This window comes from Antedon bifida, chromosome 1, assembly GCF_963402885.1.
Source record: "Antedon bifida chromosome 1, ecAntBifi1.1, whole genome shotgun sequence".
Taxonomy (NCBI): Eukaryota; Metazoa; Echinodermata; class Crinoidea; order Comatulida; family Antedonidae; genus Antedon; species Antedon bifida.
The window spans coordinates 18,584,161-18,600,386 of NC_136226.1; the positions used below are offsets into that span (position 1 = coordinate 18,584,161).

The following is a 16,226-nucleotide window of genomic DNA, read 5'->3' on the forward strand; positions in this document are numbered from 1 at the left end:
TTCACAAGCAAGTCCTAAGTCAATAACTTTCGCAGCAGTCCTGTAAAAACATAATTATATTGTATACCGTGAAAGACCCAGTGGTGGTCTAATGGTTAGAACTTCTGAATATAAAACAGAACGTTTCGAGTTCGAATTGGGGCGGCTTTTTCGCATTCTTATCAACTTCCTCATCTTTATCGTTTCAAATTTAGAATTTTTCTTTCTTGTTTTTTAATGTTTATATTTTTGTATTGTTGTGCTTTTATTTAGAGTCATCATGTCTATGATTTGTTTATGTAATTGGTCAGGTTATCACATTTAAGTGAATGCTAAATGCTGTTTGTGGTAAACCTTAACCAGCATCTTTTAAATTTAAAGTTTAAACTTTACTGATACAGTATCATGGAGGTTATGTTATGGGTATTATTATTATTACCTTTTATATTTATTCTTGTATAAAAGAACATTCCTTGGAGCAATGTCGCAGTGAATAATACCCTCTTCGTGCATTTTGCGAATGGCTCTGATGATGTCCAGGAAAACGTTCATCCACATGATATCCCGTCTTCTGTTTGTGTAAGGAAACCCATTGTTGTGTTGTTTATGAAACTCATCAAGGATAGTCTGTGACCGTCTGATCTCTTTATTGCCAATGAATTCCATGATTATATGATAGCCACTTCGATTCTTGCAGACACCATAGATTTCTGGAAACTCTGGAATTTCACGAAGTCTGTCCATAAACTGTGACAAAAAGTAAATGTGCTTTTATTCATTTACATAAATATTCAGAGACATGTACTGTAAAAACTTTCATTGTAAATGGAGAAGTTCGGGAAACATTATAGTAATAAGAATTACCTTCAGTTCTCTAGTTATCTTCTTATTCATTTTTCTTTTCTTTTTTCTTGATAATGAATCTTCACAAGGGAAAGACTTAACTGCCACTAACATCTTCTGATCACCTTCAGTAAGTACCATGAGGTTTACTACGCCAGAAGAACCAGAGCCTAAGCAATGCGGCTTAGAATCATGACGATTGTAGATTGGTTCCAAATTTTCTTCATCAATTTTATTATAACCATCTAAATATTCGGATGCTCGGTTATCGTTCTTAAATATCCTCCTAATTTTTCTTCTGAATGAGTGCAGTAATTTTAATCCTGTGTAATGATAAACACAATTTTTAAAAACCATGGTAGATAGGCCTATAAAAATTACATTTAAACAATTTCTAGTGATTTTTATCTACGCCTTTAGAATCTCTTTGAATTACTTTGAGGTGGTTGAACATTATCATCAATGTTGTCGACTGGTTCCTTAGTCTTTGGTTCAGTGGTTGCCATATGCTTTCTTTCGCTATCATCGATGATGTCGACGGACCTTTTGGTCTGTGGTTCAATCATTTTCAGATACTTTCTTTTGTTATCACCGGTGATGTCGACTTGTTCCTTAGTCTTTGGTTCTGTCTTTTGTAGATGCTTTTTGTCGCTATCATCGATGATGTCGACGGACATTTTGGTCTGTGGTTCAATCATTTTCAGATACTTTCTTTTGTTATCACCGGTGATGTTGACTGGTTCCTTAGTCTTTGATTCAGTCGTTTGTAGTTGCTTTCTTTTGCTATCATCGATGATGTCGACGGGTTTCTTAGCCTGTGGTTCAGTCGTTTGTAGTTGCTTTCTTTTGCTATCATCGATGATGTCGACGGGTTTCTTAGCCTGTGGTTCAGTCGTCTTTGAATGGCTTATTTCATTTCCATCGATGATGTTCTTTAAACCTGATGAATCAAGTAAATAAATAAATGGCAAACAATATTCAATTAAATCCAATGCAAAATAACATTTATTTCTTTTCCTTTAAAAAAAAATAAAATAATAATAATAATAAAGCAAACAACATGACGTTCAAAGTTACTGCATGGTCTACCAATTTCAAATTACCTGTTGCATCTGGTTCACCATCTTCTCTTTTAGGCCAATCAATTCCATCCGTTGTCTCAATTGGCTTTACCAAAGTAGACAAATATTCTTCAAATGTGAATCTTCTATTAAGCACATACGTTGTGTCTCCAGATGTCCCAGCGTCAGCTGTTGGCATATGGTTATTGAAGACAATTGGTTTGACGACAGTCGTAAATACTTTGCTGTCGTTAATAGGCCTACTCTTCTTAGTATTGTGCAGATTTTCTACGGCTAATCTTACAAGATCATCAAGTAGTTTAGTAACAGTGACAGACGACGGACATGTATATTCTACTTTGGCATTAGAACTATCCATTGCTTTTTCGTAAAAAGAAATGTAAACATTTATTTTGTGCGACTTAAATATTAATTAAACATTCGGCAATAATTACATGATCAGTTATAACAATCAGTGGTCTTATTATCTTATTAATATTAGGCTATAAAAGTACAGACTATGCCTACGCTACGGAAAGCCAAACTCTGCAAAGATTTAAACTTTCTTGCATAATGAATATTCAAATATTTTGCATAAAAAGTTTAAACTTACTGAAAAGTGACAATTTATAAAAATTGTAGTAAGTAGTAACAAATTATTCTAGATATTTGCGAGACGATTATTAAAACGATGTTACTGGTTTAGCTTCCAGCGAAGAACTGTTGGTTTTTGTTTTGTGAGTGTTGTTATAGTATCTGTAACTATGGCACGTGCGCCCTGTTCGAGACGCGTCACGCAGAACGCGTAACACATGATTGAGACACCAACAATGATCAGTAAGATCTTTCTCTGCTGCAAAGTGTCGCAAAGGGTACTGTACATAGCTATATTTGGTGAGACTACGCGTGGTGTGGGGAACTAATCCTAGTGTGGTCACTTTTCAGTATCAATAAACTATCTATACGTTTTAATTAATTGTAGTTTTATTATATTTAGTTTTAATTTATGTGTAACTCGGTAAAGTGACAACCTGGATTTAATTAACTAGGCTAGGTTTAGTGTGGGTAAAATAGAGGTGGCTAAATCATTTAAAACAGTACTCAAATATCCGACAAAAATTATTTAAGATATTCTTACTACGTACTACGCTATATTCAGTCAATGCCCGATAGGAGCATACCTTTGTGTCTGAATTTTGTAGGGGAAAAGAAAGATAATGGAAACTATGACGGTTTAGTTTGTTTCTAGTTTACATATGTACAATCATATATGATATAGACAGATTTTCATACATATAGCATTTTAGCATTGGTGGGAACATATTAATGTTGAAATCTTTTAGTAACTTGCCTTACAAGTTTGGAACTATGTTTTAAGTTTTATGACAAGTATCAATTTTCTTTATTAAGCTTGGGAGCTGACGAGCTATTGTAATTATACAATAAAATATATACAACTAATACATTATATAACTTAAGTTTCAAATTAGTTGCAATATTTTTCTTAAGCCACGCATTATTAAAGTTGTTAAATGCTACATTTGCTAATATAATTATATGCTTAATATCCTTTGTGGTATCTAAGAGTGAGCCTAAAACCTTATGATACCTCCATACTTCAGAGTTTGGGTCCTTACTAAACACATAGTTAAACTCAGTCTTGCTTTCATTAATAAATCATAAGAAAGAAATATCGCCTGCATCGTAGAATTCAAGCGGAAAACATTTCATGTAAATTTGTGGATTAGGTCTGAAAGTAGTTCTTAACTAATACAAAGCTCCTGCAAATGTGATAGTCAAAACAAGTCCCGACAAACAATCGCCTTGAAACGAACCTAATACAGATTCAAAATTGTTTAGATCAAACGCAGAAGACATGTCTAAACTCATTTTGTAGAATTCCTCTTTCTTTTCTTTGACTATAGATGTTAATAGTCTTTGCGCCTATATAATATCAGCCAGCACAGCTACAGCTACTTTGGAAGGGTCCTGTATAAGTGCTAACGTTTTCTTCAATACGTTTATAGTCAATTACATTAGGCCTACTTAGTGAATAATGTTGCTCAATGTAGGAGGCCTTTTTCATGGTCCTTTCGGTTTTCCGGGTTTTTGCAGTGGTGTGATTAAACCTTCAGTTATACTCTGTAGATGTATATTATTTTAGCAAGCATAAAACACAACCAACCAAACGAAACCTCATCACTTACATACTTACTCAATTCTGGTGCAATCTATTATTTTTTAAAGAGGAAGCAGCATTAGCCACTTCACTGACAGTTATTGGGTAGTTTAACTTTCTTGGTGGACCATCAAATGCATATATTGGTTCAATTTCCGCTTTCTTTTGATTTGAATAAATCATACTACCGCCATTTTCTGTTAAAAATATGTCGTTAGTTTTCTTGTTTGCGCAGAGTAATTTTACAGTATCAAACATTTTCTTTGTTTCATTTGTAGTAGTGATACTATCGATCAATTTCTTTGCTTTTTTTCTTCAATGTTTTTCAATCGTTTAGAAATTTTTTTCTTATTAATATATACGTACGCAATAAACTTCGATCTTTCTTGGCATTACACGAGTTTAAATGACGGCGTACTCAGATCTCTCAACAGTGAGTTTTGACAATTGATTGTCTTGTACATAATTACGTCTATCATTGTAACTATACCAATTGTTTTCTGTGCAGCACTACAGTTACTGTTAATAATTTACTCATTGACACATTAGGGTGTGTGGCGCAGTGTGTTGGACGTTGGACTACCGATCGTGAGATCGCGGTTCGAATCCAACTCTGTCGCATTGCTTGTATCGTAAGGATGTCTTTGATCTAGACACAACTTTGCGCTGATTACTAGCTGCATTATGGGAGTATGTTTCTATACGTGTTTGATGCAAAAAATGACCGGCGTAATAATGTTCAGCGCTTATGAACAATGAACAATTAAGCTTAGTTGTGTATTTACTTTTCTTAAAAGTTAGTACACGCATATTTAGATTAAATTGAGCACACACTATTTTGTGATCACTGATGGTTCTAGTGCCAAGATATGCTGTACTATTTGTTAAAGTACTTTTGAAACGAGTTTTACAAAGATGAAGTCTATAATATGGCTTAGTTTCGTTTGTTACTCTACCAGCATCCCATGTTTTTATCATACATTGTGTGTGTTGTTACATGGCGAATTTTATGATTGAAGTGCTGTATTACAGGCAAAAAGCTTATTATTCATCATTCATCATCAATTTCAATAACACTTGACCACTATCATTAATAACACCATGTCCGTATAGGAACCGATGAGTTGATAAGTTGTCAAAACCAATATTACTAGCTTTACCAAGTAGTCTACAGCGTTAAAATCACCCAGCACAAACAATTCCCATTACACAACATGCATTTAAAAAAGAAATTGAATGACAATGTCAACTTTTCTGCACGGTATGCCGTATATAATGTAAATATAGCACGTCAGATGACTACACTAACGAGGTCGAAGGGGCACTTACGATTATTTGTATCAAACTTTGTGTCAATAGAACACATGTTTTGATAGTATCGATGAGGTTAGATCAAACAAATATCAGTGTATATTGCTTATGGGGTCAAAGTCATGTCCACACTATGAGTACCGCAACGTTACAGTCTGCTTAGGCCTACTTGTCGTCTGATCGAAGTACATTTGTTGAATGTTTTCTTAAAATTAATGTCAAGTTTGAGCTGTGAAATACATACAATGGGAAGTGAACAGGACGATACAGATACTATTTCTGAACTGCTTTATTCCGCCAAAGTTGCTGATGTTGGAAGATTTAAACAACTTTTAAATGATGGTGCGGATGTGTTGCAAAAAGATAAAGTAAGTCGTGCATTGTTTTTAAACACATTCAATGAAGTAATAATGCTATAATAGTATCGTATTGTGCATGTTCACATTCAGCTTTATGGAGAACAGCGTTAATATCAAACTTAATGATTTCTGGTCACAAGTAAGTCTGCAACCAAATCGATTTTTGAAATTTCATTGTTGCGGAAATAAAGTGAACATTATTTTAAAAAGGTTTCGATGTTTGCAGAAGCTTTTATGTAACCAAAAATAACAATAAACTTTGTAACTATAGAAATGTGTATACACTATTTGGGTTTGGGAATTGTATTTACTGCATTTGAATGAAATTGCAAGGTCAAAGGCAAAGATTAGAGAAAAAGTAATGTCAGATGATTGATGATGATTTTCTTTCTGAAGAGATTTTCAATTTTGTATAATTTCAATGGATCAAATATTGTGTCTGTGTATGTAAGATATATCTATATGTCAATTATATATGTACATAAATCTGATTCACGTTTCTTTGTTTTTTTTTTAATGTCGAGTTGTATTTGTCATATTTGTGTCTAAATAGGATTACGACTCACGCCAAAAGCTAACTTTAATTTATCAGTGAATCATATAACAAAGCTTGTATTTTGAACGTTAGGCGTTAAGAAAGTGTATTCTTGTTTCTGAATGAATACCTTGACGCTTAAAAGTTCGCTTATTTGACACCATTCCGGATATTAATATTTTAGCTGTCACAAATACCTGTACATTATTCTCTTCACAAATAATATAAAAAATACTGAACATTTATTATAACTACTTGGAGATCCACATAACAACATTAAATATAAACATGATAAGGTATTAATAATGATATCAACTACAATGTAGACTATATGAATCTAGGATATTCCATCTGTATTTTCAGAATTAAGGTTTCCAACTTTGATTGGATTTGTTCCGTTGTTATTCTTAAGGTAGGATCTTCTACTGTGCATCCTTCAATTAACGTTTGTAGTTTTGCTTTAGTGCGTACAGTGACGAATGGCGTTGTTGCATCCAGCATGTTTCCGAATGACCATACATCCGTGGCTGTTGAAAAATGTCCACCCCTGCTCCAACAGGTACCATTCGCAAACTCGGGCGCAACAAAGCTGTTTAGGTCCATAATTCTGTCTGTTGTTGACTTTCGTCGGAATCGGCCAAGTGAAACCCATCGCGGATTTTCCTTTTCACAAGCAATTCCTAAGTCAATAACTTTCGCAGCAGTCCTGTAAAAAATTAATTATATTGTATACCATGAAAGACCCAGTGTTCTAATGGTTTAGACATCTGCATATCAAGAAATATGTCTAAGATTTGTTATTTTTAATATGGACAGTTAATAATTTTATAGTGAATGCAAAATGCTCCTTGTGGTAAACATTATTCGATCTACATCTTTTAAATTTACAGGTTAAACTTTACTATTATGAATGTTATTATTACCTTTTATATTTATTCTTGTATAAAAGAACATTCCTTGGAGCAATGTCGCAGTGAATAATACCCTCTTCATGCATTTTGCGAATGCCTCTGACGATGTCCAGGAAAACGTTCATCCACATGATATCCCGTCTTCTGTTTGTGTAAGGAAACCCATTGTTGTGTTGTTTTTGAAACTCATCAAGGATAGTCTGTGACCGTCTGATCTCTTTATTGCCAATAAATTCCATGATTATGTGATATCCACTTTGATTCTTACAGACACCATAGATTTCTGGAAACTCTGGAATTTCACGAAGTCTGTCCATAAACTGTGACAAAAAGTAAATGTGCTTTGATTTATTTACAATAATATTCAGAGACATGTACTGTAAAAACTTTCATTGTAAATGGAGAAGTTCGGGAAACATTACAGTAATAAGAATTACCTTCAGTTCTCTAGTTATCTTCTTATTCATTTTTCTTTTCTTTTTTCTTGATAATGAATCTTCACAAGGGAAAGACTTAACTGCCACTAACATCTTCTGATCACCTTCAGTAAATACCATGAGGTTTACTACGCCAGAAGAACCAGAGCCTAAGCAATGCGGCTTAGAATCATGACGATTGTAGATTGGTTCCAAATTTTCTTCATCAATTTTATTATAACCATCTAAATATTCGTTATCGTTCTTAAATATCTTCCTAATTTTTCTTCTGAATGAGTGCAGTAATTTGAATCCTGTGTAATGATAAACACAATCTTACTGATAAAAATGATAACATTTGAACAATTTCTAGTGAGTATATCCTACGCCTTTAGAATCTCTTTGAATTACTTTGAGGTGGTTGAACATTATCATCAATGTTGTCGACTGGTTCCTTAGTCTGTTCAGTGGTTGCCATATGCTTTCTTTCGCTATCATCATTGATGTCTGCGGACCTTTTGGTCTGTGGTTCAATCATTTTCAGATACTTTCTTTTGTTATCACCGGTGATTTCGACTGGTTCCTTAGTCTGTTCAGTGGTTGCCATATGCTTTCTTTCGCTATCATCATTGATGTCTGCGGACCTTTTGGTCTGTGGTTCAATCATTTTCAGATACTTTCTTTTGTTATCACCGGTGATGTTGACTGGTTCCCTAGTCTTTGGTTCAGTCGTTTGTAGACGCTTTTTTTCGCTATCATCGATGATGTCGACGGAACTTTTGGTCTGTGATTCAATCATTTTCAGATGCTTTTTTTCGCTATCATCGATGATGTCGACGGGTTTCTTAGCCTGTGGTTCAGTCGTTTGTAGATGCCTTCTTTTGTTATCACCAGTGATGTCGACTGGTTCCTTAGTCTTTGGTTCAGTCGTTTGTAAATGCCTTTTTTCGCTATCATCGATGATGTCGACGGGTTTCTTAGCCTGTGATTCAGTCGTTTGTAGATGCTTTCTTTTGCTATCATCGATGATGTCGACGGGTTTCTTAGCACGTGGTTCAGTCGTTTGTAGTTGCTTTCTTTTGCTATCATCGATGATGTCGACGGGTTTCTTAGCCTGTGGTTCAGTCGTTTGTAGTTGCTTTCTTTTGCTATCATCGATGATGTCGACGGGTTTCTTAGCACGCGGTTCAGTCGTTTGTAGTTGCTTTCTTTTGCTATCATCGATGATGTCGACGGGTTTCTTAGCCTGTGGTTCAGTCGTTTGTAGTTGCTTTCTTTTGCTATCATCGATGATGTCGACGGGTTTCTTAGCACGCGGTTCAGTCGTTTGTAGTTGCTTTCTTTTGCTATCATCGATGATGTCGACGGGCTTCTTAGCCTGTGGTTCAGTCGTCTTTGAATGGCTTATTTCATTCCCATCGATGATGTTCTTTAAACCTGATGATGAATCAAGTAAATAAATAAATGGCAAACAATATTCAATTAAATCCAATGAAAATTAACATTTATTTCTTTTTCTTTAAAAAAAAATATAAATAATTAAAAAAAACCCAAACAACTTGACGTTCAAAGTTACTGCATGGTCTACCAATTTTAAATTACCTTCTCTTTTAGGCCAATCAATTCCATCCGTTGTCTTTACCAAAGTAGACAAATATTCTTCAAATGTGAATCTTCTATTAAGCACATACGTTGTGCCTCCAGATGTCCCAGCGTTAGCTGTTGGCATATGATTATTGATGGCAATTGGTTTGACGACAGTCGTAAATACTTTGCTGTCGTTAATAGGCCCACTCTTCTTAGTATTGTGCAGATTTTCTACTGCTAATCTTACAAGATCGTCAAGTAGTCTAGTAACAGTGACAGACGACGGACGTGTATATTCTACGTTGGCATTAGAACTATCCATTGCTTTATCGTAAAAAGAAATGTAAAAATATTATTTTGTGCGACTTAACTATTAATTAAACATTCGGCAATAATTACTTAATCAGTTATATTCAGTGGTGATATTAGGCTAAAGTACACATTATGCCTACGCTACTGAAAGCCAAACTCTGCAATGATTTATACTTTCTTGCATATGCCTATTCAAATAGTTTGCATAAAAAGTTTTAACTTACTGATGAGACAATTTATGAATATTGTAGTAAGTAGTAAAAATTATTCAAGAGATTTTTGCGAGACGATTATTAAAACGATGTTACTGGTTTAGCTTCCAGCGAAGAACTGCTAGTTTTTGTTTTGTGAGTGTTGTTATAGTATTATGTAACTATGGCACGTGCGCCCTGTTCTAGATGCGTCACGCAGAACGCGCAGCACATCTGATCTGATATTGAGACACCAACAAAAATGATCAAGCTCTGCCAGTGTCGCAAAGGGTGTACGTAGCTATATCCGGTGACGTGAGACTACGTGTGGTGTGGTTTTTAGTGTCGGGAACTAATCCTCTGAAAGACCTTAACAATTAATGTTGCCATGTGGAGTCAATTTTCAGTATCGTTTTCTCAACAAAATTCAAAATAAACACTGCTTCCTTTAATTACGTTTCTCTTTAAATTGTAGTTGTTGTATTTTATATTTTGTTTTATTTTATGAATCTCTGTAAAGTGACAACATGGATGTAATTAACTAGGCTAGGTTTAGTGTGGGGTAAAATAACTAAGAGACGTGACTAAATCATTTAAAACAGTACTCCAATATCCGACAAAATTATTTAAGACATTCGTATGACGCATATTCAATCATTGCCCGATAGGGAGCATACTTTTGTGAGGGGAAAAGAAAGATAACGGAAACTACTGTGACGGGTTAGTTTATTTCTAGTTTACATATGTAAAATCATATATGATATAGACAAGTTTTCATGCATATAGCATTTTAGCATGGATGGAAACATATTAATGTTGAAATCTTGTACTTAGCCTTACCAGTTTGGAACTATATATTTACATCAATCTGAACGAGGGTCATCCATTTGGACGTTGATCTCATTACCTTCTTATCATCATATATTCAGTGTATACCTTTGTTCCGATAAGTGCCGCGTTTGATCAAATCAGATAAGGTATCCAAAACAAGGTAAATTATGTATGTACTGTAATTGTGCAAAGCCAAAATTTGTTTTATAGTATAACCAGAGCTGTTATTTTAACGGACGTGCAGAATTAGACGTTTAGCTTAAGGCTTCCTAGTCTTAAATGAAGAAATTCAGATTTCCCGCCCAACGATTTGATTTCCTTCAATTAAGTTCTTTCAATCAAATCTTTGAAAACACTCTTTTTATTTGGCTTGCAAAATAGGCCTAATCTTAATTAACATCTAATTTGGGTTGGTACACTAAACTTGTTTGTTCAAAATATTTCATTAAACAAAGCTTAAAAGGTCGAAAATAAGTTTGCGAGTACAAGATTAATTGTCATTCTATTTCTTTTTGTTATCATAATATTTCTTATTGCTAAAATGCAATACAATGTGAATATTGGTTAGAAAGTCAAATGTAATTTGTATTTTTAGAATGAGCGAACTGTGCTTCATTGGGCAGCGAACAGTGGCAGTGCTGCAATCATACTGGCTGGCGTTTCAAAAGGACTAACATGGCACATCAATGCTAAGAGTAAGGTAAGGTAGGCTTACGAATAAGATATCATAAGCAATATAATATTAAGGAATTTTGACGATGGCAGTGATGCAAATTAAATTGTTGATTGTGATATGATAAACAAATTGATGCTGATAATGGCGATAATAGATATTGGCCTACGCCGCCTACTATCATTAAGACAGTATTTTGTTCGCGTGGAGAAGCTGTAGCCTGCATGGTGGTTTGGTTCCAATCCAAGTGTCCAGGGTTCCTGACCTAGTGCCAGGGTTGTAACTCACGATCGACTAGTTTGCACAATCTATATTATAAGTCAGAGAGTTTACGTTTGTGTGTTTGTTTGTTCGTTATACACATTTTTGTTACTGCAAGTAACCTTACATATGGGGTATCAAAAGGACCGCAATTGTACCGGGAAAGTTCTAAACTATATTTGAACATCATCCGCCATCTAGAATCCAAGTTAGAGGTCAAAATGGGATCAAAATGGCCCACTTTTTCCCACTTTCAATGTTTCAGTTCATTATACAAATTTCTGTTTCTTCACGTAACCATACATATGGGGTATCAAAATGACCGCAATTGTACCGGGAAGGTTTTAAACTACATTTCAAAAGTAGTGGATATGGTGGGAGAGGGGGTGGGGAGATATGGTGTGGGAGATGGAGTTGAGGGGATGGTGGGGATTTTGCTTAGGCTAGGGGTAGTAGGCTATCAAATTGACCAGAAATTGTATTTTAATTATCTTTGGAAAGGGGATGGGAGTTTGGGGTGGTGGCCTATCACCATGACTGAAAATGTATTGGGAATGTTTTAAACTACATTTGAAAACTACGACTGATGGATTATGGGTTGGGAGTGATGGCTAACATAATTTGTACTGGAAACGTCTTAAACACATCACCCAGTATCTGAGGTGTGTTGGGAGAGAGGAGGAGGGGGCGGAAATACTGGCGTAATGAAGTATAAGATGATTGGAATTGTACTAGGAAAAGTTACTACATTTGAACTGTCCAGGGGAAGGTTTGTTGATTGTGGCTGGTAATGGTGAGAGGAGAAAGAAGGCTGGGGCCGCAGTATCAAAATTAGATATTTTAATTATCAGCCAATATGACACCTATTCATTTACACATTTTACAACTTACTTAAACCATAGGCCTATCACAGCTATGTATACTCTCATTGAAGGTAAAGTTGAATTGAAATTTGTCCTGGGAAGAATTTGTTTTTAAAAAAGAGTGTGTGGTGTTATTGGAGAGGGGTGGAGGTTGGTGAGTATAGGGATATACTGGCGTCGGGTGTTATGTACTGAGAAGGCTTTAAACTCATTTTTAAACCCGCCCTGGGGCGGGTATAATTGTTAGTAAATTATAAAATAGTTTATCCATTCTGTAATTGGCGAGTTGAATTTTTTTTAACGGTAAAATTGTACATAATTATGACGCGACGATGACTGTGAACATGATGATACGGATTACGATGAAGTTAGACTATATACAGCTTTTGAATGTTAGTTCATTTATGTACTTTCCTGTGAAAAGAGAATTTGACCAATAAATATTTGCTAATGATGATAGTGAATGAAGGAAGATGATGCTAAATAGATAATACTGATGGTAATGATGCAATAAATCGACGATGACGTTGAAGAGACAACTCCGACTGTTTATTTGTGTTAAATCATTTACAGCGTGGATTAACGCCTCTTCATGAAGCATGTTTAGCCGGTCACCGAAAATGCATGTACTTGTTATTGTCACTCGGTGCTGACGTCACAATACAGACGATGGTATGTAAACTACTTTTTTTTTTCTTTTTTTTTAATTTATATTATTTTTACAATTCTCGGGTGGGACTCGACCTCCAGATCACTAGCCTGGCGTTCATACCTCTAGACCATCGAGCCTAAGTAAGCAGCGGGTTATGCACCAACAGGATTGTAAATGTTAGTAACTACTGTGGAGTAGCTTTCTGGAGGTCTTGGGTTCGAGTCCCACCCGAGAATTACTTGCGTATTTTTTCACAAGTATTCTCAATTTACTTAGTATAAAGTACAAATTACGTCAGAGTAGGGCAAAATATCTGACCAATTACTCAATACTCTGACGCAAAGCTATTACACAATTACAATACTGCATTACACATTTGTACTTTTTTCAGTAATGTTGGTATCATCTACTTCACTTTCCGTCACAATGTACATGAAAAGATAACACGCATGTAACATCTTATCAAATGTATAATCATTTAATGTGCTTTTGTTCATAATAATAGCAAGGATATACTACTTTAATGTGCGCTGCTGGAAATGGAAACACGGATGCAACAAGAATCCTTGTCGGCGCAGGGTGTGATGGAAATGAAGTTATAAAGGTATTTTACAATCTGCCGTCATCATAGTCATTTTCTTTTTTTCATTTGAAATGTTTCTGAAAGAACTGAGTAATATGAGGAGACTCTTGTGCAGTAATCAACCACTTGTATTTATAATTTCTGACAATACATTTTTTAGCATTAGGTATTATGTATACCTTATACATGCAGAATAAAAACATAGAAATCAATTCCTAATAATTCATATTCTTGTTGAATTGTAATCATTGGGTGACCATTGTTGTGAGAGAAATTAACCTATTGGTCGATTCAGCTGATTTTAATGATTATTTATTTTACATAAGCGCATTCATTCATTCATTTCCTTTATTTTACCTTTATTTCGGAAACGGATGTCCATAGTTACCAAATAAATTGCATAAATAAGTTTAAATAAAAAAGGCAGACACAAAAAACACCAGTATCAGATCATCTCAGGATTGCCATCATTTTGTTATGGAGCCTGGATGATTCAAATGGTGATACCATAATACATTCTATCATTTCATTTTTGCTACTGACATTCTCTGTAACAGTGAAAAGACAGATTTTCTTAATGACAAACATGTCACTAGCACTGCAGTGTCCAGGCAATCATAACAATAATAGAATTGAAAAACGGCATATAAATTATTCATAAGGGGTTCCAAAGGTATATTCAAAAGCAACTTTCAATATAGTACTATTCTTGAGAGATTTCTTGAGAGAATTTTAACAAATTTTACCATACACTGAATATCTTTATCTACTTTTAAGCCAATTGGTGTCAATGCTCTACATATAGCATCGTGGACTGGACAAGAAGAGGTTGTCAAACTTTTAATAAGACTAGGTTGTGATCCGGACGCTAAGAGTCAGGTAATTGTCAATTGTTTTTTTTTAGCACTATCATAACGTAAATCCTCATTGTCGTCGCCTTTGCCTTCGTCATCTTCACCATCTTCTAGCAAGGACCACCTATAATGAGGTATATTTCCATCATTCACCTAAAGCCACTTACTAAGTTATTTCCTAAAACAGCGGCAAATACTTTTTTGTATTTCTGTATTAAGGTACAGTATGCTAAGTATGATCTATATATGTTTTTTAATTCTAGGTTGGTAAAACACCGATAGAATACGCTATCGAGCAGCGTCATACTGGTTGTATGGAAGTGTTAAGAAATCACTCAAAGAAGGTAAGCATTAGATATCAATACCTTCAATTCAATTTCAAACGTAAAAATAACAACAACCTGTCGAATCTGTTCATCATGTACCACCACACGATTCTCTGTGTTGTATTTCTCCACATATATGTGGTAATACGGCATATCAGGTGGTGGTTCTCCTGCATCATGTAAGGGTTAGGTTTATGGTAGTAGGCCTATATGGTACTATGAGATACATGTGAAACACATGTGATATATGTGTTATATAACCAAATAATCTTATGATACTGGAGAATTTTAGATGCATCACCGAGAATATGGTGAACTGCCAATAAAATTCTCCTGCACTAACCTTCCAATCGTGTCATGTCATTTTCAAATGTGTTTATTTTTTAGGAAAAGGACACAGTTGAAACTAAGGTGCTCAAGTCCAAAATGGCGCGTATGAAAAAGAAACTTGTTCAATACTACGAGGATAAACTGCAGGAGGAAATTACATACTTTGAACAACAGTTACAAGCGCAACACTGTAAAGACCTAGGTGTCATCATGAAACTGACAAATGAACTTGAACGCGTTTACGGGTTACTTAATGGAGGGAGCACGACTAAACTGTCGAACGAACACAAGCCACGGATTGACTTTGCAAAAATGCCAAGTCCAGTTTCAAAAAGGTCTTTTTCCAGAACTTCTATGACAACGCGAAGTTCTTCTATGGACATGCCAATATCATCAAGAAATGGGTATTATTCGAGTGACGGTGAAGATGAAGAATTATTTTATGATGAGGAATTGTCACCTGAATCCAATCCTTCATCACGACCAGGAACACCAATGAACCGACCACGTAGAGATGCAAGTATGGTTGAACTAGTGGAAGAGGCGTCACAGAGAAAAGACAGCATGAGCAATTTACGAAAACAAACGTCATTAGAATCAGACTACAATTCTCGACCCATGACACCTCGGGACATTGTCACTCAAAAAGGATTACCTATTCCAAGACCAATGGCTGCTTCTCCTAGTTTGTCGAAAGTCCACAGGCGACGACACACATCCACACCAAACCCTCCCAACATCTCGCCATTAGCGCGTTCACCATTGACGCCTCGACCTCCACAAATGTCGTCACCAACCCCACCACAAACTTCGTTACCCATCCCACAAACATCATCAAGAACACGCAGAAAGAGCAGTGGATTATTCATCAGACGGCAATCACTTCTGGACGAATCTGCAGACGAGGAGGAGAAAACTAGAAGAAAAAGCGTCGCTGCTGTACGAATGCCAACATCTCCGAAAACCAGCCAGAAAGAACCTACAAATACTACAGGAAACATTCTGTTTAATGTTCCAATTCCAGACTTACATAATTGACACGAGACAGGATGGCATGGGTGGCAAAATGTGTTAACTCAAAGAGATTACAACACACTAGGCTAGACGACTCATGCACTTCCGCAAGACAATTATTCATTAGCGTATTAGAAATTGTACTTAATTGTATA

The 16,226-nt window shown here is 35.4% G+C and overlaps 2 protein-coding genes across 2 annotated transcripts in view; one reads left to right on the top strand and one right to left on the bottom strand.

The window, feature by feature from the left end:
* Nucleotides 1-2,262, bottom strand: part of LOC144835152 (uncharacterized) — a 2,601-nt gene extending 339 nt beyond the window's left edge. The window contains exons 1-5 of the mRNA XM_078690214.1: nucleotides 1,926-2,262; nucleotides 1,259-1,762; nucleotides 844-1,145; nucleotides 419-726; nucleotides 1-40 (exon numbers count right to left, since the gene is read on the bottom strand). The exon at nucleotides 1-40 is cut by the window's left edge and continues 339 nt beyond it. Of these exons, the coding sequence (XP_078546340.1) occupies nucleotides 1-40; nucleotides 419-726; nucleotides 844-1,145; nucleotides 1,259-1,762; nucleotides 1,926-2,262 (1,491 nt within the window). The remainder of the gene's footprint in view (nucleotides 41-418; nucleotides 727-843; nucleotides 1,146-1,258; nucleotides 1,763-1,925) is intronic.
* A 3,346-nt stretch (nucleotides 2,263-5,608) lies between these two features.
* On the top strand, nucleotides 5,609-16,226 carry LOC144835172 (uncharacterized). The gene is made up of 7 exons (XM_078690236.1): nucleotides 5,609-5,741; nucleotides 11,111-11,215; nucleotides 12,886-12,984; nucleotides 13,470-13,568; nucleotides 14,325-14,426; nucleotides 14,665-14,745; nucleotides 15,115-16,226. The coding sequence occupies exons 1-7, from the start codon at nucleotides 5,619-5,621 to the stop codon at nucleotides 16,093-16,095; spliced, it is 1,590 nt and encodes a 529-aa protein (XP_078546362.1). The 5' UTR covers nucleotides 5,609-5,618; the 3' UTR covers nucleotides 16,096-16,226.

Excerpts from the sequence above, each read along its gene's own strand:
- LOC144835172 (XM_078690236.1), top strand. The coding sequence starts at position 5,619 with ATGGGAAGTGAACAGGACGATACAGATACTATTTCTGAACTGCTTTAT. Across the intron at positions 13,569-14,324 it reads ATGGAAATGAAGTTATAAAG|CCAATTGGTGTCAATGCTCT; the intron begins GTATTTTACAAT and ends TCTACTTTTAAG. Across the intron at positions 14,427-14,664 it reads ATCCGGACGCTAAGAGTCAG|GTTGGTAAAACACCGATAGA; the intron begins GTAATTGTCAAT and ends TTTTAATTCTAG.